The 22,705-nt window shown below is 46.8% G+C and overlaps 1 protein-coding gene across 1 annotated transcript in view; it reads right to left on the reverse strand.

Annotated features, from left to right (window-relative positions):
• Window positions 1-12,152: 12,152 nt before the first annotated feature.
• LOC142303038 (alpha-N-acetylneuraminide alpha-2,8-sialyltransferase-like) overlaps window positions 12,153-22,705 on the reverse strand; it is a 55,636-nt gene continuing 45,083 nt past the window's right edge. The window contains exons 5-7 of the mRNA XM_075344137.1: window positions 16,113-16,222; window positions 15,680-15,766; window positions 12,153-12,620 (exon numbers count right to left, since the gene is read on the reverse strand). Of these exons, the coding sequence (XP_075200252.1) occupies window positions 12,161-12,620; window positions 15,680-15,766; window positions 16,113-16,222 (657 nt within the window). The 3' untranslated portion in view covers window positions 12,153-12,160. The remainder of the gene's footprint in view (window positions 12,621-15,679; window positions 15,767-16,112; window positions 16,223-22,705) is intronic.

The following is a 22,705-nucleotide window of genomic DNA, read 5'->3' on the forward strand; positions in this document are numbered from 1 at the left end:
GGACAATGGCAAGTCCATAATAAAGTCCATCGCAATGTGTTGCCACGGAACTGAGGGTATAGGCAGAGGCAGAAGACGGCCATATGGCAGGTGTTTGGGCGTCTTGTTCCTGGCACAAGAGGAGCAGGCAGAGACAAAAGAAGCGACGTCCGTGCGAAGGGATGGCCACCAGTAATGACGTACAATCGCACTCCATGTTCTCTTCTGACCAGCATGACCGGCTGTTTTCGAGGCATGGCCCCAGTGTAACACTTTTTGCCTGTCAGTCTCAGAGACATAGGTCTTCCCGGGCGGTATCTGGGCCAGGGTGACAGGAGCCACCGGAATGATTTTACTAGGACAGATGATGGGTTGAGATGTCTCCTCCTCCTGCTCCATGGGCATGAAAGACCTGGACAAGGCATCAGCGCGTACATTCTTGTCCGCGGGTCGGAAATGGAGCTGGAAATCGAATCTGGCAAAGAACAAGGACCACCTGGCTTGCCGTGGGTTCAGTCGCTGAGCAGACCGCAGGTATTCCAGGTTCTTGTGGTCCGTGTAAATAATAACGGGGTACACTGCTCCTTCCAGAAGGTAGCGCCATTCCTCCAGAGCCAGTTTGACTGCCAATAGTTCTCGGTCACCGATGGTGTAGTTGCGTTCAGGCGCTGAGAAGCTCTTGGAGAAAAAAACGCAAGTCACCATCTTCCCGGAGGAGGACTTCTGCATGAGCACTGCTCCGGCTCCCGAGGAGGAGGCATCCACCTCCAAGGTGAACTGGCGGTTTAACTCCGGACGGTGGAGTACAGGAGAGGAGGCAAATGCCCGCTTCAGAGAGCCAAACGCGGCGTCGGCCGCAGGTGACCAGTCCTTTGGATTAGCCCCCTTCTTGGTCAAGGCGGAGAGAGGAGCAGTCAGAGCAGAGAAGTGAGGGATGAACTGGCGGTAGTAGTTGGCGAATCCCAGAAAGCGTTGGATTGCCTTCAGTCCAGAAGGAGGAGGCCAGTTGAGAATGGAGGAGACCTTCTTTGGATCCATCTGCAGTCCGGTATCGGAGATGATGTAACCCAGGAAGGGGAGAGAAGACTGCTCAAAGACACACTTCTCGTGCTTGGCGTACAGACGATTCTCTCTCAGTCTTTGTAGAACCAGCTGCACGTTCTCTCTGTGGGTCTGGAGGTCCGGAGAGAAGGCCTGTTCTTACTGTTAGGGCCAGGTGGACGGGCAGACCCAGGAGGTGGATCCACTGGGCCGAACTCCTTGATGATGGTAAGGGGTCCGGTAGCTGGAGCACTACAGGTAGCAGGACAGTCCGTGCACAAGAGTATAATGGAGAAGTCCCTGGGACCACGGAGTCACTGATGGTAGTCCGGGTGACGGAGCTCAGGTTCGGAAGCCGAGATGAAGTCAGGCGGAGTCCGGAACCGTTGGAGCGAGATGACGGGTCACCACAGGGATCAGAGATGGTACGGACTGTCAGGATGGCAGATAGGCAGCGTTCGGGGTGCGGGATTCGGCAGGACCGGATGGCAAGGCAGGATCGGCTCTAGAAGAGAGAGAGGTGAGTATCTCACAGGAACACAAGGAGACCTGACTCCTAGCTTGGGAAACACGAAGAACAGGCCCCGCCCACTTGGACACTAAACCCCTTTATACCCTGTACCTGAGTGCATCATTTCCTGTCAGTGGACGCTGGCCCTTTAAGAAAGGGTCAATGACCGCGCGCGCGCCCTAATGCGCATGCGCGCGGCCCGGGTGCCAGAAGCCAGAGCAGGAAGCTGTGAGGAGGAAGCAGCAGAGCCGGGCTGGGGCTGAGAAGCCGACGGGCGCCGGGAGCGGGGACCAGGACGCCTGGGAAGCGCAGGCAATGGAGGCTGGAGAGCGGGGAGCGGCGGAGACCGGACCGAAGAACCGGGGAGCGAGGCAGGGGAGCCGAGGAGCGTGGCAGGTGAGCCAGGGAGCAGGGCAGGGGACCCGGGGAGCGTGACATTATCCCACTCCTTGCACTGAAAGTCACCTTCCTCCTCTTCCCTTTCTCCACTGCTTCTGTCTTCTCCACCTCCTCTAGAGCCTCCACCTGCATCCTCAACCTCTCCCTTAATGTAACACGTGTTCCAACAGTGCAGAAGGATCCTCCCCAACTTTGTACAGCTCTTCCAGGGCTCAACACAATCAGGCAGTGCTGAAATTAAAATCCATGGGAGAAAGCAGTCACACAGCTGCAGAGCTGTGAACAGCTATCCGGGCCGAGTTTGATCAATGGCTGTCTCCACTGAACCTGGAGCCAGGGAAGGCATTGTGCGATAAGAGTGCAAGCCTGGTTGTGGCCCTATGCTGGGGCAGCCTCACATATCTGCCTTGCATGGCACAGGTCCTCAACCTGGTTGTACTGAAATCTCGAGGCCACTATCTTGACCTGGAAGAGCTGCTCCACAAGCACAAGTAACTCTATGCTCAATTCTGACCTTTGCACCCTGCGGCTAATTGACTTGCATCCCTACAGAGGTCTGTTGGGCTCTGACATACAATGACCAACTGGAGAACATGGTGGAGGAGTATCTTGAGCTCAATATTGATGCCATCAGGGGTGAGTCGGACCCTTTTGCATTCTGGGCTTCAAAAATGAAAGAGTGGCCTTATCTTGCCATTCATGCCTTGGAGACTTTGTCATGCCCGGCAACCATCGTTCTCTCAGACCATGTCTTCAGTGCTGCTGGTGGTGTCCTGATTGATAAGCGCATCCAGCTTTCCCCTGAAAGCATGGCCCTCCTAGCTTTCATCAAGAAGAACAAGTCATATGCCTCCAATGACTTTCCATTCCAGTTGCAGACTGTGCAGACTAGGCAATGTTGTAATTTTCAGTGTGCGGCATTGATATTGTATTATTGCAGTATAGGACACCTTTGTTGTGGCTGCTGCAGCAACTGCTCCAGAAGGGACGGAGCATTGCCCCCCCTCCCCCCGGGGCATTTGCGGAGGCCCTCATGACACTTGATTGGTGGGGAGGTCAAGGTGTCATGAGGGGAGGGGGAGAGCGAGCCCGTTTTTAAAATAAAACAATGACCATGGGGGAGGAGCGGCACATTTCCCGCTCTTGGGGACAGTAGTGACAGTCCCACCCGCCCTCCCTCATATTTTGGGGTATGTTTGGTATGTTCAGGGGGTGGGGTGCGGGGTTGTTTACGTGTCGTAGTGGCTGGGTGGCGGTTTTTATTGGTGGGTCCTTGAAGTTGTTTAAAAAATTGGTTCGGGGAATCCATCTGGGTATGGATCCCCTCATTGGCAGAATGGCTGGTCACCTGGTGATTTTGTGGGGATTCCCGACGGGGTATGTCGGGGTCCCTGTGGGTGGTTGGGGTTAACAGAGGATTAACTGTGGCGCCCCTGACCTGGTCAGGCACCACTGAGTACTGCACCCATGCTGGGGACAGTACAATACAGGTAATCCAAAAGGCTGACAGGGGTGTGGTACACAGGCGCATAGTAATCAGCTCTCACACATGTACCCATGAGAGGACCCCTGGGGATCCCAGGAGGGGGTGAAGCATGAGCATGGCCTCCATCTCCTCTCAAGGGGTGTGGTAAGAGAGTCTGGTTGCTAGGTGGCGTAGGCAAGAACAGGAGAGGAGGGGCAGTGAGTCAGTTAGAGCAGAACTCCATAGGGCTCAGTGAGGAGCAGACCTGTGGGGCTGTTGCTGTCTAACAGCGCCCGCGCAGTGGCTACTGACGGGGGAGAACGGTCAACTAGGAGTGCTACCCGAAATCCATCTTCAGCTAAAGAGAGAGCACGGAGTGGGAAGTAAGGAGACTGCTAGAGAGTACCAGGCCCAAACGGGCGGCAGATCCCGAAGCGGAGATAGATCCAGCTTTCTTTTGCTAAACCTGCCGGTGTGGGGCTCTCAAAGCCCACGCCACAACACTACAAAAGCCGCAGCCACGTAGCCACAGTTAGGGCCCATAGGTCACAGGAGGCAAGCAGCTGGAGTGGCCTGGCCCAGGCAACAAGCACACGGCAAACGAAGGGGAGAGAGGCTGCAGCAACTTCCCTGGGTGACCCCCATAGGGACTCAAAGTCGGGGTCACCCCAAACCACCAAGGGCTAAGGAAGGCGAGTTGGTAGTCACCCTCATAAAGTCAGCCTGAAGGATACCTGGTTCCAACCTGGTTCATCTCAGCTACGCCCGGGCTACTCACCCTGCCATCAAATGTGAGTAAAGCCCTTGAAAGACAGTTCTGCCTGTGTGAGTCATTCTGCGACTTGTAGTACTACGCATCTACACTGGACCCTGGGGCATGCCTCACTCTCAGGAGGCTACTACATCTGACTGCACATATCATCAGCCCCAGGCACCCCTAACCTGCAGTGGCGGTCCCCACTGACCGCAATACTGAGAGTGGCGTCACGATCAAACAGAAGATTTCCTACCAGTGACGGAGATCCAGCTACGTGGAGTCCCTGAAGGTAATGCACCGACACAACACCTGTGGGGCTTCACATAACCCTTACCGTTTGGTGCTCCTGAGCCAGTGTGGGTAATGACTGGGGGCAAGTTGGTGTTTATGGTTCGGTTGGTAGGAATCACCAGGGTTTGTAGCTTCAAGGACCCTACCATATTGCAATGTTTTTATTTGTTATATATTTCTGTTTAATAAATGGCTGCTATGGCCAAAATTATCCAAAGAAAAATTGGTGTCTGTGCAGTCATTTTAGATACGAATTGGGAAAGGAGGGGTGGAGTATGGAAAGACCGGAGTCAACAATTCCAGGGTCATGTTGTTACTAACAAGTGCCTTGGTGGTGCAACAATCAAATGGTGTGTCCACTGCTGTTACTTTTACACATTGGCTTTTTGTTATGTATGAAGCACCTAATATTCCCCCTCCTTTTGCTTCCTTCTGAGTCATGACAGCCAATTTTTTTATTATTTTTTTTTTAAATGGAGACTCTTAACCGGGTCTCCTTATTGTATGTTGCCTGTAGTGGCAGAGTCTCAGAGAAAGATGCCTACTCCTGTCACTCATCCACCTACCTCTTGATTTGAAAAATGTAAATGCTGGAACACACCCTGTGTGGTGCATGGCCTATGCCAGACTGCTATGGAAAGACACAATTGATAAACTGTCCTTTTGTCTGTTCCTAATTATTGGAAATATGGAGACTTCTAGTTGGCTCTCCAAATTGTGTCTTGTTTGTGATGGCAGAGGTCTCAAAGCAAGATACCTACACCTGTCATTCATTCGCCTACCTCTTGATTTGAAAAATGTAAATGCTGGGCCACACCCTGTGTGGTACATGGCCCATGCCAGACTGCTGTGGAAAAACACTATAAGTACTTCAGGACAAATCATGATACTGTCCTAGTGTCTGCCCATAATTTTTGGAAAAAAAAAAACCTCCTAGTTGGGTATCCAAGTCGTGTCTTGTCTGTGATGGCAGAGGTCTCAGAGCAAGATGCCTACATCTGTCACTCATTCACCTATTTCTTGATTTGAAAAATATAAATGCTGGGCCACACCCTGTGCGGTGCGTGGCCCATGACTGACTGCTGTGGAAAGACACAATTGGTAAAAGTGTCCTTGTGTCTGTTCCTAATTTTTGGAAATATGGAGATTTCTAGTTGGGTCTCCAAATTGTGTCTTGTTTGAAGGCAGCCTAACTTTACAGTTTGCACTGACTTTGTAAAAATGATGTGCCATTCTAAAGTAACTGAAACCCTCCGGCAGCAGGTTGTCAAGATGAAGGCCAAAGGAGTGACCCTATCAGCCATAGCAAAAGAACTTGGTCATTCCAAGTCTGTGATTTTGAGTATATTGCATCTTTACAACATCACAAACTCTTTCAAGTCCCCTAAGAAGGCTGGTCACTCTTAAAAACCAAATGGAAGAGAGGACAGGATAATGTGGAGAGTCTCCATGGATGATCGTTTCCACACTGCAGCTGGAATTGCTCTCCAGTTCAGCACTGAACAGGGTAAGGGTCTCTTTAATCATCTTTCAGTGTCATGACATGTGAGAGCATTTGGGCTGAAAGCCGAATCTGCAGTGACCAAACCTCTCATTAGCAGAAAGAATCACATGGCTAGATTCACCTTTGGTGAGGAGCATGTTGTGTGGACAGAGGAGAAGTGTCCACATTTCGTTTTACTGATGAAAGCAAGTTTAACTTATTTTGGACTCAGGGGAAACATTATGTTCATCAACAAACTGGGGAAAGACTGAACCCAAAGTGTGTTAAGAAGTCAGTGAAGGAAGGTAGTAAAGGAAGTGTCATGGTTTGGGGAATGTTTTCTGCAACAGGAGTTGTACCTCTCATACAGCTACATGACAGAGTGAAGGCAAGGTGAAGGCAAGTGTGGATCAGAACCTTCTTCACAATACGTGGGTCCTTACTTGTGTCCATCACTCAATCAGCAGCAATTTTCATGCAGGACAATGCCCCCTATCACACAGAAAAACGGGGAAAGCAGATCCTGGAAACAATAAAATGGCCACAGCCCAGAGTCCTGACCTAAACCCAATACCAAACCTCCGGAAAATCCTTGGTGATAAAGTTATAGCCAAGAAACCCACAACAGTCACAGAAACTGGAAAAAGAGTGGGCCAAAATCTCAGCAGAGCAGTGTGAGAGACTAGTGATGTCCTGTGGCCACAGATCTGCTGAAGTCATTCATAGCGACGGCCGGTGCACGTCCTACTGATCGTGACTGTTGTTACCTGCAGAACATTTACTGATCGTGTCTCTCTGTCCTACAGTCATTGCTGCTCTCTAATTATCAGAATCACGTTTTGGTCAAAATAAAGGTTTTATGTTGATAAACTTTGGATCTTTTGTAAAACCTTGCTCTAGTGTCTCTGTGCGCCCCTTACCCTGCTCTAGTGTCACGGTGCGCCCCTTACCCTGCTCTAGTGGCACGGTGCGCCCCTTACCCTGCTCTAGTGTCACGGTGCGCCCCTTACCCTGCTCTAGTGGCACGGTGCACCCCTTACCCTGTTCTATTGGCATGGGGCACCCCTTACCCTGTTCTAGTGGCATGGTGCACCCCTTACCCTGCTCTAGTGGCACGGTGCGCCCCTTACCCTGCTCTAGTGGCATGGTGCGTCCATTACCCTGCTCTAGTGGCACGGTGCGTCCATTACCCTGCTCTAGTGGTATGGTGGCCCCTTACCCTGCTCTAGTGGCATGGTGCGTCCATTACCCTGCTCTAGTGGCATGGTGCGTCCATTACCCTGCTCTAGTGGCACGGTGCGTCCATTACCCTGCTCTAGTGGCATGGTGGCCCCTTACCCTGCTCTAGTGGCACGGTGCGCCCCTTACCCTGCTCTAGTGGCACGGTGCGCACCTTACCCTGTTTTATTGGCATGGTGCGCTCCTTACCTTGTTCTATTGGCATGGTGCACCCCTTACCCTGTTCTAGTGGCACGGTGCACCCCTTACCCTGTTCTAGTGGCACGGTGCACCCCTTACGCTGCTCTAGTGGCATGGGTCTTTGACAGACTGGCTCTTCCATCACCCTGATCAGCCCAGATATTGCTCCCCTAGAATGCCCTTTACCAAACCACCAATTGATTACCTCAATGGCTGTCTGCCAGCGCTCAGACATTCCTCTGACACTTGTGCAGTTGGGGACCGATAAGGGAGAGGTTGAAGTGGAGCTCATGGATGGCCTTCCCACACCTTTTATTTTGGGGAACAGCCAAGGACAAGAATTATCCAGTTAGTTTGTCACAGCCATCACCCACAAACAAGCCAATCAGCACCTCGATGCGTATCCCTCTGCCACCTCTCCCAAGGATAACCCAAATCCCCAGTCTCCATCACCCTTCTCTGAGTTGAATACAATGAGTAACCAGACTGAGGTCATTGACTGGAAGGAGATAGATTGTAAGGTGTTTGGGGAAGTCCAACTCACAGACCCCACCATAGTGCTTGTCCACAGTGTGGCCTGACCTGGGGTAGGATATAATATTTATTCATTTATATAGCGCTATTAATTCCACAGCGCTTTACATACATCAGCAATACTGTCCCCACTGGGGCTCACAACGGAAATCAGGGGGTGTACATCTGGTTGTAAATAGGGTCCAGTTTCCTCTTTTTTTCGTATTTGTAGTGTGTTTTCACTGACTCCAATACTTACCTCTCTTAAACTGATGCGTCAGGGCCATACCTGGTCTGTATTCTGGGGCCAATTTTTAACTATTTGTTAAATAAAGAAAACTGTTTTGGTGCCATGTTAGCCAGTTGAAAAATGATTGATTGCTCTCAATGAGAGAAACAAAATAAAAATTTTGTAGTTGTGAATTTTATTTAGTCGCCATTAAAAGGTCTCACAACTACAACATTTTGATTCTCTCACTGAGAACAATCAATCAAAGAAACCTGAAATGTTATTCCTACATTATGAGGATTTACCGACAGCTTCATCACTGAATCCTATGTCTGACTAGCAGACGTCATTCGAGCACTCCCAAGGATGAATAGCGATCTTGTGCCGCCCCTGTGCCAGCAGCCGGCACTGCTCGGATCCGGACCTTCTGTCAGTGGCTCGAGGATCTCCGGACCCGGGAGTGCTGCGGACACTTCAACTAAAAAGGGTTGTGGATCATCGGGGACGTATATGTACGTTATGAGTTCGTGATGCCACCCACGGTGTGTGGTGAAGTGGGACACCACCGCTGCTGTTGCGGGACACCCGGGGGAGATGTTGTGCAGAAAGCTGTTAACCCCTCCATGGGCAGGGATGGTGGCCTCGGGACCCGATGGTGCAGATGCAGGGAGAGTGACGGCTGCAGGGGATGTCAGTGTACTCACTTTTGGCAAATAACACACAAGTCTCTGGTAAACCAAGGTGGTGGTGGAGGGTGCCACAGCCGGATGTACTCGGGTCCCACACCCGGCTGGTGGTCACTATCCTTCTCCTGCACTGTTTCTGTGTATATGACTTCCCCGTATGTAACGTAGGAGTCCGCTCCCGGCTGAATGTGGCCTAAGGAGCCATGCCCGCAGATGCTGGCCCGTGGGATCTCTGGGCCTTGGCAGTGACCACTTATCCCCTATCGGTGGGCTGTTGTCTTCTATGAGGGATTTTGGGTGTGACAGAACCTCTAGTCTTGGCCTCAATCGGTTAATTAACCGGTCCAGTCAGTTCTGGTTTCCGGCTTCAGGGTCCGAGTACCCCCCTTTGTGCTACAGTTTCCGGGTCGGTTCCCCGTGAAGGTACCGGCGGGCTACAACCCTGGCCCAGCACGTCTCAGTTCCACCGAGCCATCTACCTGTCTCCTGCTGACGGAGATCACCATTTGCCTCCTAGCCAAGGCACAAGGGCTCCTACCCTGGCACCCTGGTACCCAGCAGGAGGAGTTCTCTCTCCTCCTGCTGGGACTACATCTAGCCCCAGCTCCTCTCAACTTGAACTTCAAACTAAACTGTTCTACTTTCACGCCCTTGGCTGTCTAAACCCCTGGGTGGGTGTGCACCAACCACCTGGCCACATCCACTAGTGTGTCTATCTTTCCCTAAGGGGGTGACTAGGGTTTAAATGGTTGGCTGGTGTTCCTAAATGTGGGAGTGATGTTATGCAGGGGCCTATCTGTGACTACCTGGATTCTCCAGGGCATCACAATCTTTTCAGTTAAAAACATCAGTAAGCTCTTTTCACCCATATAATTATTTGAAACAATCAACTCTGCCTTTATGGTTTGTTTTTAACACTCTTTAAAGCTTACTTCATAAAACTCTGGAAGCATTAACTAGGACAAATAAAGGTTTTCGAATTCTCTATGTAAAATGGTGTTTTGTTTGGTGAAGCAGTAAGTTAATTAGGGCAATCAACCCTGCCTAAATGAACTTTTTGAACACTCTGAAAGCACTAACAATGAACGAGAGTAGTGGTTTTCGAAATCTGCCTTTAAGATGGCAGTTTGTTTGGTGCAGCAGTAGCTGAATAAATGCAATTAACCCTGCCTAAATGGCCTTTTTAAAACACTCTGTAGCCCTTACTCCATTAAACTCTAAAAGCACTAAGAAGGAACGATAGTAGCGGTTTTAGAATTCTCCCTTTAAACTGGTGTTTTGTTTGAGCAGCTAATTGAATACAATCAACCCTGCCTAAATGGCTTTTTTTGAAACACTCTGTAGCCTTTACTCCATTAAACTCTGAAATCGCTAATTGCACAGATAGAGATATTAGAATTCTCCTTTTAAAATGGTGGTTTGTATGGTGCAGCAATAGCTAATTGAACACAATCATCCCTGCCTAAATGGCTTTTTTGAAACACTCTGTAGCCTTTACTCTATTAAACACAATGAAAGATTGCAGTGGTTTTACAATTCTCCCTTCTAACTGGCGTTTTCTTTGTTGCAGCAGTAGGTCATTTAACGCTATCAATCCTGCCTAAATACCTTTTTAAATTCACTGTACTCTATTCCGGAATCTCTCCCTGCACTTACAAGCTCAGATAGCAGCGATTTTAGAATAATTCTTTCAAATGGCACTTTCCTTGTTGCAGCAGTAGGTAATGTAATGCTATCAACCATGCCTAAATGCCTTTTAAATATACTGTACCCTACTCCGATATCCTGCCCTGCACTATGCTCAGCTTACAGAGGTCTTGTGATTTAGCCCTGAAAAGAGCTGTTTGTTTAATCTTCCAGACTGTCCTGCAACGCAGTAAGGGGTACTTCTCACATAGTGAGATCACTGCTGAGTCACAGATTTTGTGACGTACCATTGACCTCATCAGCGATCTCGCTGTGTGTGACACTGAGCAGCAACCTGGCCCCTGCTGTGAAATCAACTGATCGTTACACACAGCTCTGGTTCATTTTTTGCTCGTTGCTCTCCCGCTGTGAAGCACACATCGCTGTGTTTGACTGCGAGAGATCAACGATCTGAATGTGCAGGGTGCAGGGAGCCGGCTTCTGTGGACGCTGGTAACCAAGGTACACATCGGGTAACCAAGCAAAGGCTTTGTTTGGTTACCCCATATTTACCTTGGTTACCAGCGTCCGCAGCTTCTAGAAGCCGGCTCCCTGCACACGTAGCCAAGGTACACATCGGGTAACTATAAGCAAAGCGCTTTGCTTAGTAACCCGATGTGTAGCATGGTTACCACGCACAGCGTCGTTACACGGGTCGCTGGTGGCTGATCTCTGATCGCTGTGGAGATCTGCCTGATTGACAGCTCACCAGCGACCATGTAGGGATGCCCCAGCGATCCCTGCCAGGTCAGATCGCTGGTGGGATCGCTGGAGCGTCGTTTAAGTGTGACAGTACCTTAACACTGTCCCTTCTCCAAGAGCAGCACTCCCTATGCTAGCTCCAGATAAAATGCAGCTACGATGGTGTTGGCGACTCTTATACAGCACACACAAGTCATAAAGGAGTACACTAACCTGATTTATTAAGTAGAGTGCTTCGCGTAATTAATCAGGTGTGTCTGATACACAGCATGGGCCACGTCCAAAAATGTATGCCATTTCTGGAGTTAGTGGTGTAATTTATGATGAATTTGACATGTGGGCATCACCACACCCATGTCCCCCATGTTCTGCCTATGCTGTGCTTTTATTGGCATGTACATGCCAAGAGTCAAAATATTTTTGTGGAACTGCCGGTTTGTGCAAAATTATTGCAACATATTTAGGTGTTTTTACTCCAGATGTCTGATGTAAGCACCTCAAGGAATCACCCCAATATTTATATCCTCAGTAGCTGTGATAGAAAACTGCAAAGACAATATAAATGTGGACTCACTGCAATATTTCCCAGTGATGAAACGATTTACCATATTGTTTTTATTACAGAACAAATGAATAGAAGTGCGAATTATGGGTAGAATCAGAGCCAAAAAGTAAAAAAAAAACCAACAAATATTGTTAAAATAAATGTTACTAATAATCCATGAGTTGAATTCTCAACATTATTTCATTAATAGTCAATTGATTGGTCAAAAATAGGACAAATTCACAAAGGCTTCTCTTTTTCTGGAGAATCTGACCTGTCCGGATTCTTCTCAAACTATGTGCTGGGCTCAATTATTGTCTTACGGGGTACGTTTAATGGGAAGCACTTTTTTCTTTTTGAATAATTTTTTTAAATTTTTAAAGTATGTAAATGTCCGCAGTTCCATAAAACGTCCTAAACATTACGTGCGCCATTTACAATTCTCGCGGTGCTCCTTAGCATTGCCCTAGTTGCAGTTGTAGAGCTCCTTGACTGTGCATCCGTAAGTACTGATAAAACTCATCAGACATAGAGTGGAAGCCAGGTTTAGGAGGCACATTATCGTAGTAGTGGTGAGGAATCGGGGTCCCTTCAAGATCTTCAGAAAATGGCCAGAAACCATAGAGTGTTACCTTCTCACAAACCTCGAAGGCTGCGCTGGCCAACATGAGACCTGAGGACATACGGTAGAACTGAAGCCCAGTGCTTTTCCAGTAAGATGTAAGGTTTTCGAGATACCGGGGATTAAAGAACACCACCTTGTTACTCATGTCAAAGTCTTCCAAAGAGTAGAGCGTGCGGAGAGAGACGTCAGTATTCATCGAGAAGGAGAAAGCCGGCAGGAGAACAAACGCGGAGCCGTAAGCCTTTACCATGTTGATGAAGGGTTTCCTCTGCTCCCTGAGGCTTCCATACCTGTTCAAGGAGACATTTTATTAGAATTACTCATTGATGCATACTATGATAGTTTACTGAAGATAAACAAAAATTCATCAGTTTGCTCGAATTCATCACCAAAATTTTATTTGCATCAAATGTATTCAATGCGAGTCCAATATGCCTTATTACGCTCTTGGATTTCTTCAGATCCCAGAGCATAATACATCTATTGTAGAAACAAAAAAATAATAATAGTTCACTACTCTGCCATTATAACTCCTCGTATGGTCCTCTGCGCAGCTCCTTTCAGTCCCTTGTTTACTTCTCCACAGCATACAACATCATTTTCATCCATCCTCACTCTTTTCTGGGGCTTCTGCCACCGGGAATCTTGTTAAAGTTGATGGTCGCATGGATTCAACTCAGTATCAGCAGATTCTTCACAATAATGGGCAAGAATCAGTGACGAAGTTGAAGTTATGCAGGGGATGGATATTTCAGCAAGACAATGATCCAAAACACCGCTCCAAATCTACTCAGGCATTCATGCAGAGGAACAATTACAATGTTCTGGAATGGCCATCCCATTCCCCAGACCTGAATATCATTGAACATCTGTGGGATGATTTGAAGCGGCTGTCCATGCTCGGCGACCATCAAACTTAACTGAACTGGAATTGTTTTGTAAACAGGAATGGTCAAATATACCTTCATCCAGGATCCAGGAACTCATTAAAAGCTACAGGGAGCGACTAGAGGCTGTGATTTTTCCAAAAGGAGTATCTACAAAATCTTAATATCACTTTTATGTTGAGGTGCCCATACTTTTGCACCGTTCAAATTTTTTTTTAAATGCGGATTGCACATTTTCTGAAAGTACAATAAACCTCATTTCAATCCAGAAATATTACTGAGTCCATCAGTTATTAGATAGATGAAACTGAAATAGCAAAAACCCAAATTGTTATAAAGAAAAAAGGTTAACATTAATAGGGGCGCCCAAACTTTTTCATATGACTGTACCAGAGGTTGCTGTTACTACAGTCATGGCCAAAAGTTTTGAGAATGCTACAAATATTAATTTTTACAAAGTCTACTGCTTAAGTTTTTCTAATGGCAATTTGCATATACTCCAGAATGTCATAAAGAGTGATCAGCTTAACAGCAATTACTTGCAAAGTCAATATTGGTAAGAAAATGAACTTTAACCCCCAAAACACATTTCAACATCATTACATTCCTGCCTTAAAAGGAGCAGCTAACATTGTTTTAGTGATTGTTCCATTAACTCAGGTGTGGGTGTTGATGAGGACAGGGCTGGCGATCAATCAGTCATGATTAAGTAAGAATGACACCACTGGACACTTTAAAAGGAGGCTGGTGCTTGGTATCATTGTTTCTCTTCAGTTAACCATGGTTATCTCTAAAGAAACATGTGCAGCCATCATTGCTCTGAACAAAAATGGCCTAACAGGGAAGAGTATCGCAGCTACAAAGATTGCACCTCAGTCAACAATCTATCGCATCATCAAGAACTTCAAGGAGAGAGCTTTCATTGTTACCAAAAAGGCTCCAGGGCGCCCAAGAAGGACCAGCAAACGCCAGGACCGTATCTTAAAACTGTTTCAGCTGCGGGATGGGACTACCAGCAGTGCCGAGCTAGCTCAGCAATGGCAGCAGGCTGGTGTGAGTGCTTCTGCACGCACTGTGAGGCGGAGACTGCTGGAGCAAGGCTTGGTTTCAAGGAGGGCAGCAAAGAAGCCACTTCTCTCCAGAAAAAAACATCAGGGACTGACTGATATTCTGCAAAAGGTACAGGGAGTGACTGCTGAGGACTGGGGTAAAGTCATTTTCTCAGATGAAGCCACTTCTCGATTGTTTGGGACATATGGAAAACAGCTTATTAGGAGAAGAAGAGGTGAGCGCTACCACCAGTCTTGTCTCATGCCAATTGTTAAGCATCCTGAATCCATTCATGTGTGGGGCTGCTTCTCAGCCAAGGGAATCGCACCACTCACAGTCTTGCCTAAAAACACAGCCATGAATAAAGAATGGTACCAGAATGTCCTCCAAGAGCAACTTCTCCCAACTGTCCAAGAGCAGTTTGGCGCCCAACAATGGCTTTTCCAGCATTATGGAGCACCTTGCCATAAAGCAAAGGTGATCACTAAATGGCTCATGGAACAAAACAGATATTTTGGGTCCATGGCCTGGAAACTCCCCATATCTTAATCCCATTGAGAACTTGTGGCCAATCATCAAGAGACGGGTGGACAAACAAAAACCAACAAATTCTGGCAAAATGCAAGCATTGCTTATGCAAGAATGGACAGCGATTAGTCAGGATTTGCTCCAGAAGATGATTAAGAGCATGCCCGGGAGAATTGCAGAGGTCCTGAAGAAGAAGGGTCAACACTGCAAATATTCACTTGCTGCATTAACTCATTCTAGCTGTCAATAGAACCTTCTGGTCTCATAATATGATTGCAATTATATTTCTGTATGTGATGTAAACATCAGACAAACAATTAAAATCCAGAGGGCAACAGATCATGTGAAATTATAATTTTGGTGTCATTCTCAAAACTTTTGGCTATGACTGTATATAAGGTACTACAGCATCTGTAAAGGACAAGCATACAAAACATTCCCAGCAGTGTCCTAGGAGGTCCTCTTTGATGGTCCCTTAGTCAGGAACTTTACAACTTTTGACTTGAATGGGTATTTCAATTCAATTGCTTTACAATTAGTTTAGGTTAGACTTCTAGGATCTCCAAATCCTGAGCATGAAGGGGCCCCACAAGTTTTTCTGCACAGTGGTACTACCACGCCAGCAGCCGAGGCCAGCGCTGCAATGCATTTCTCCAAAAGACTAGAGATGGGAGTACTGCTTTTTATGGAAAAGAAAATAAAGAAGACTCAGCTACAACCGTCATAACCAGGATCTGTTGGGGTCCAGATTTTGGAAACCAATGATCATTCCAGTGTAGAATATCCTAGCAATTTTACTGCACTTTACAAGACTGAAATGTCCCTCTTAAGAGACACTTCTGTGGATGTCATCTTGGCTTTGACCACTCATTCCAGAAACCTACTTATTAATCATGATGCTTGGGTTTGCAGTGACGAGGTTCGTCTTGGTCCCGACGTCCTCAGTCCAGTTCAATGGAGGTAAATTCAACCTGAAAAATAAATGTAGAAGAGACCAAAACTCCTGAATCAGCATGGAAGATCCGAATGCTAAAGTTCATTGGAGTAATGGTCAATGGTCGTCCACTCTTCAGTCGATACAATTGGTAAAGTAAATGCCAAAAAGGTCAGCCCTGTTCTTCTGCCTATGCAAAGGTGTCGTTACTGCCCATGTGGCAAAAGAAATTAGTAGATGATGTATTCTATGAGTCTTAGAATTTCCTGTCTGACTAATTAAGATAAAATAAGAACTTGTGGATGGAATATGCAGTCACCTGTGGAGGACCCGGTACTGTTCAGCTTAAAGTCATTGGATGTCATGGAACGTTTCATTCTTACCGAAACACAAAATCCGCTTGGTCAATGTCAGCACCACATGAGCTGTTTTTTAAGATGCCGCCGTTACCGACCACCGCACAACTTCTGATGGGTTTAGTAAATGGAGATGTCTATAAAAAAAGAAAAGGAAATGTACAAAAAAAGAAGAGATAGAAAAAGAAGTGAGAAGGGATAGAGAGAAAAGTATAAGGGGGTGAGAGCGAAAAAGAGACAAAAATAAAAAAAGAGAAAAGGGAGAGTGCAGGATAAAAAGGTGAGTAAGAAAGAAAGAAAAAAAGAAAACAAATGAAAGAAGGAAAAGGAGAAAGATGCAAATCATACAGAGGAAAAAAAAAAAAAAGAGTGAATGAGGGAAGAAAGTGAGCGACATTGAAAAGACACTGTCTTACTTTCGGGGAAACATGGTATGTGCAGTATATGTGTGTAGGTATCTGTGCAAATTCAGTGTATGTAAGGGTGTACACTGACAAGCAAAAGGGTAACAATGTTTTGAACTTTTGACTCTCAGGCTCCATATCTTACCATCCACTACAGCTTTGAGTGTGAGATGACCTCATTTTATAGACAATCATCTCAGTTTCCCATACATAAATTTGACTTGTAACTAACATTCTCATCATGTCACTCCATTGTTACTGTTTTGCTCCTAAAAATCTATATTTCAATTTTTATTATTTTTATTATTATTTTGAAAATTTCCTTTGGCTTTCATCAGTGCCTGAATCCTTCTCAATCAGATTCAAGCACGTCTCCACTGGAATCTGATCCCAGGTTTCTTCTACACATTCCCAGTGTTGGTGTATACTGGTCAGGTCTCTTCTCCACGTTCCCAGTGTTGGTGTATACTGGTCAGGTCTCTCCTTCATGTTCCCAGTGTAGGTGTATACTGGTCAGGTCTCTCCTTCATGTTCCCAGTGTTGGTGTATACTGGTCAGGTCTCTTCTCCACGTTCCCAGTGTTGGTGTATACTGGTCAGGTCTCTTCTCCACGTTCCCAGTGTAGGTGTATACTGGTCAAGTCTCTCCTTCATGTTCCCAGTGTTGGTGTATACTGGTCAGGTCTCTTCTCCATGTTCCCAGTGTTGGTGTATGCTGGTCAGGTATCTTCTACACGTTCCCAGTGTTGGTGTATACTGGTCAGGTCTCTTCTCCACGTTCCCAGTGTTGGTGTATACTGGTCAGGCTTCTTCTCCATGTTCCCAGTGTTGATGTATACTGGTCAGGTCTCTTCTACACGTTCCCAGTGTTGGTGTATACTGGTCAGGTCTCTTCTCCACGTTCCCAGTGTTGGTGTATACTGGTCAGGCTTCTTCTCCATGTTCCCAGTGTTGATGTATACTGGTTAGGTCTCTTCTCCACGTTCCCAGTGTTGGTGTATACTGGTCAGGTCTCTTCTCCACGTTCCCAGTGTTGGTGTATACTGGTCAGGCTTCTTCTCCATGTTCCCAGTGTTGATGTATACTGGTTAGGTCTCTTCTCCACGTTCCCAGTGTTGGTATATACTGCTCAGGTCTCTTCTCCACGTTCCCAGTGTTGGTGTATACTGGTCAGGTCTCTTCTCCACGTTCCCAGTGTTGGTGTATACTGGTCAGGTCTCTTCTCCACGTTCCCAGTGTTGGTGTATACTGGTCAGGTCTCTTCTCCACGTTCCCAGTGTTGGTGTATACTGGTCAGGTCTCTTCTCCACGTTCCCAGTGTTGGTGTATACTGGTCAGGTCTCTTCTCCACGTTCCCAGTGTTGGTGTATACTGGTCAGGTCTCTTCTCCACGTTCCCAGTGTTGGTGTATACTGGTCAGGTCTCTTCTTCGCGTTCCCAGTGTTGGTGTATACTGGTCAGGTCTCTTCTCCATGTTCCCAGTGTTGGTGTATACTGGTCAGGTCTCTTCTCCACGTTCCCAGTGTTGGTGTATACTGGTCAGGTCTCTTCTCCACGTTCCCAGTGTTGGTGTATACTGGTCAGGTCTCTTCTCCACGTTCCCAGTGTTGGTGTATACTGGTCAGGTCTCTTCTCCACGTTCCCAGTGTTGGTGTATACTGGTCAGGTCTCTTCTCCACGTTCCCAGTGTTGGTGTATACTGAAAAACGTAGAACAGTGTAGCTGGATCTTAACAGTCGTAAAAGGCAAAGACTTCTGGAAGCATAAATGGATACAAAGGAGGAAGAAGTCATTCATTTTGCCAAGGTGCCTACATGCCTCGAAGCCAAAAGCAAAAAGTAATCAAATGCACAAGTGTGCAGGTAAAAATACTTTTAATGAACAACAATGGTACAATACAAAGGCATGGATGTAAGTATAAATAAGTTACAAAGACATAGGGGGTGATAAGAATCCCCACATGTGGATGCATGCAAAATCGTATCAATTAAGTTACTTGTAGCTCACTGGTATGGTCAGTGCTGAAGGCATATAACAACATAGTGCAGACAAAGAAAGTACCAGCCGAAGAAATCAACAAGCCGGCTACACATTGTAAGTTAACAATACAGCAAAAGACCAGAGGCCAGTATGGAGCTTACCAGGGTAACAGAAGGAAAAAGCGTGCAGGCACACACAGGGAAAGTCCCGACACGTGTTTCGTGTGGCGACTGCTTCAGGGGACTGTGGATAACAGGACAAGGCGAGAGTCTAATATACCTGCCAATACCAATCCAGCATAAGTACGGCTGGTAAGCTCCATACTGGCCTCTGGTCTTTTGCTGTATTGTTAACTTACAATGTGTAGCCGGCTTGTTGATTTCTTCGGCTGGTACTTTCTTTGTCTGCACTATGTTGTTATATGCCTTCAGCACTGACCATACCAGTGAGCTACAAGTAACTTAATTGATACGATTTTGCATGCATCCACATGTGGGGATTCTTATCACCCCCTATGTCTTTGTAATTTATTTATACTTACATCCATGCCTTTGTATTGTACCATTGTTGTTCATTAAAAGTATTTTTACCTGCACACTTGTGCATTTGATTACTTTTTGCTTTTGGCTTCGAGGCATGTAGGCACCTTGGCAAAATGAATGACTTCTTCCTCCTTTGTATCCGTTGGTGTATACTGGTCAGGTCTCTTCTCCACGTTCCCAGTGTTGGTGTATACTGGACAGGTCTCTTCTCCACGTTCCCAGTGTTGGTGTATACTGGTCAGGTCTCTTCTCCATTTTCCCAGTGTTGGTGTATACTGGGCAGGCTTCTTCTCCATGTTCCCAGTGTTGGTGTATACTGGTCAGGTATCTTCTCCACGTTCCCAGTGTTGGTGTATACTGGTCAGGTCTCTTCTCCATGTTCCCAGTGTTGGTGTATACTGGTCAGGTCTCTTCTCCATGTTCCCAGTGTTGGTGTATACTGGTCAGGTCTCTTCTACACGTTCCCAGTGTTGGTGTATACTGGTCGGTGTATACTGGTCAGGTCTCTTCTACACGTTCCCAGTGTTGGTGTATACTGGTCAGGTCTCTTCTACACGTTCCCAGTGTTGGTGTATACTGGTCAGGTCCCTTCTCCACGTTCCCAGTGTTGGTGTATACTGGTCAGGTCTCTTCTCCACGTTCCCAGTGTTGGTGTATACTGGTCAGGTCTCTTCTCCATGTTCCCAGTGTTGGTGTATACTGGTCAGATCTCTTCTCCACGTTCCCAGTGTTGGTGTATACTGGACAGGTCTCTTCTCCACGTTCCCAGTGTTGGTGTATACTGGTCAGGTCTCTTCTCCACGTTCCCAGTGTTGGTGTATACTGGTCAGGTCTCTTCTCCACGTTCCCAGTGTTGGTGTATACTGGTCAGTTCTCTTCTCCATGTTCCCAGTGTTGGTGTATACTGGTCAGGTCTCTTCTCCACGTTCCCAGTGTTGGTGTATACTGGTCAGGTCTCTTCTCCATGTTCCCAGTGTTGGTGTATACTGGTCAGGTCTCTTCTCCACGTTCCCAGTGTTGGTGTATACTGGTCAGGTCTCTTCTCCATGTTCCCAGTGTTGGTGTATACTGGTCAGGTCTCTTCTCCATGTTCCCAGTGTTGGTGTATACTGGTCAGGTCTCTTCTACACGTTCCCAGTGTTGGTGTATACTGGTCGGTGTATACTGGTCAGGTCTCTTCTACACGTTCCCAGTGTTGGTGTATACTGGTCAGGTCTCTTCTACACGTTCCCAGTGTAGGTGTATACTGGTCAGGTCCCTTCTCCACGTTCCCAGTGTTGGTGTATACTGGTCAGATCTCTTCTCCACGTTCCCAGTGTTGGTGTATACTGGTCAGGTCTCTTCTCCATGTTCCCAGTGTTGGTGTATACTGGTCAGGTCTCTTCTCCATGTTCCCAGTGTTGGTGTATACTGGTCAGGTCTCTTCTACACGTTCCCAGTGTTGGTGTATACTGGTCGGTGTATACTGGTCAGGTCTCTTCTACACGTTCCCAGTGTTGGTGTATACTGGTCAGGTCTCTTCTACACGTTCCCAGTGTTGGTGTATACTGGTCAGGTCCCTTCTCCACGTTCCCAGTGTTGGTGTATACTGGTCAGGTCTCTTCTCCATGTTCCCAGTGTTGGTGTATACTGGTCAGGTCTCTTCTCCATGTTCCCAGTGTTGGTGTATACTGGTCAGGTCTCTTCTCCACGTTCCCAGTGTTGGTGTATACTGGTCAGGTCTCTTCTCCACATTCCCAGTGTTGGTGTACACTGGTCGGCTCACTTGCCAATGTATATAGCTTTTTCTTCATCTCCAATGACAAGTGTTGGATTGGGTTGAGGTCTGGAGGCTGTGGGGACAATTCAGCACCTCTACTTCATTACCATTGAACCATTTATCCTCCAATCTCGCTGTATACTTCTAGTCGTTCTCCTGCTGGAACACTATGTCATCTTCTTCATGCCCACAGTACTTGAGTGTATGAAGTAGCTCATTTTGTAGGACCCTCACATATAGCTCAGCAGTGAGACCACCATCCATCCCGGTCAAGTAACCATCGCCTATGGCTGTGAAACAACTAGACATGAGCAAACCTTTCAAAGTTCGATTTAACGATCTTTACCAAGTTTCCCTGTGTTTCCCAAACAGTTGGGCGAACATACCAAATTCATTTAATTCAATAGGCTCCAAACTTATCTGTTGTAAAATGGTGTAGGGAGGCTGTAAAAGAAAGAAAATAATGCAGGCGATACTTACAGAGTTACGCGGCTGTAACTGTTCCTGGGGCTGTAACTGCTGCCATGGCTGTACTTCCGGGGCCGCAGATTGTCCCTCATACATATCCACTGCTTTTTTCACCAACCAGCATCTCTGGCTGCAGTCAGACTTCGCCCCCAGACAGCATCTGTGATTGGTTGGAAACACAGACCCTGTCTACGGGTCTTTATTATAAAATATTTTAAAAATGGCATAGGGTCCCCCCACCTGATGATACAAGCACAGATAATGCCCATGGCTAAAGGCTGCAGTCCCCATCCGTGTGCATATCTTGTCTGTGTGTCAATATATGAGGAACTGTATGTGGCTTTTTTAATTATTTAAATAATTAAAAAAAGAAAACCAGCGTGTGGTATGTCCAGTTTTGATACCCAGCCAAGATAAAGCCCGACAGCTGGGGCCTGGTATAATCAGGCTGAGGGCCATGCTTATTGAGCCCCCAGCCTAAAAATAGCAGCCAGCAGCCACCCAGGATTGCAGTATCTATTAGATGTGACAGCCCCGGGACTTTACGAGGATCTTCGCAATTGCCGTGTAGCAGTGGTAAATGGGGTAATAAGGGATTCATTTGCAGTTCATAGCTGTCATTGAGCCCTAGAATAGTAATGGAGAGGGTCTATGAGACCCCGTAACTAATTGGCAAGGAAAAGTAAATAAACACAAACACCAAAAAAATCCTTTATTTGAAATAAAATAAAACAAATCACCCTCTTTCACCACTTTATTAACACCCAAAAGAACCAGGTTCAACATAATCCACACATGGTCCCACGACGGTTCCAGCTCTGTTACATCTGAACTGACAGCTAGCGGCCATAGAACATGACCGCCCACTGTACTTTCAGGCAGAGACTGAGCCCCAGCAATCAGCACTGACATAACTCAGGGTGGTTGCGACCACAGCTGGAGATTCCAATGGTACACCCCCAGTGTCCGCAGATAACCTGACTCAGGGGACCTCAATGTACTCAGTGACATCACTTCAGTTGAGGTCACTGAGTTCACAGACCTGCATCTCCTGGCAGAAAACTGCATATCTTTTCCCAAGAGATGCAGATTTGGTGCTGAAATTTCTACATCATATTCCTGTACCCAATCTACACCTCCTGGCCAAAAAAAAAATATCAAAACACCATGCATTATGATGTGGTTTTGATGTGGATTTTTTTTTTTTTGCCAGGAGGTGTAGATTGGGTGCAAGAATATGCTGTAGACATTTCAGAACCAAATCTGCATCTATTGGCAAAAAATGCACAAAAACAGTTTTCAAGCTGTTTCAGTGTAGTTTTCTGCCAGTAGGTGCAAATTTTGTACTGAAATCTGGTGCAGACATTTTAATGCACCTACTGGAAGAAAACTGCACTGAAACGGCATCAAAAACGTTTTTGTGCATTTTTTTACTGAGAGATGCAGATTTGTTGATGACATTTTTATA

Source organism: Anomaloglossus baeobatrachus, chromosome 4, assembly GCF_048569485.1.
Source record: "Anomaloglossus baeobatrachus isolate aAnoBae1 chromosome 4, aAnoBae1.hap1, whole genome shotgun sequence".
Taxonomy (NCBI): Eukaryota; Metazoa; Chordata; class Amphibia; order Anura; family Aromobatidae; genus Anomaloglossus; species Anomaloglossus baeobatrachus.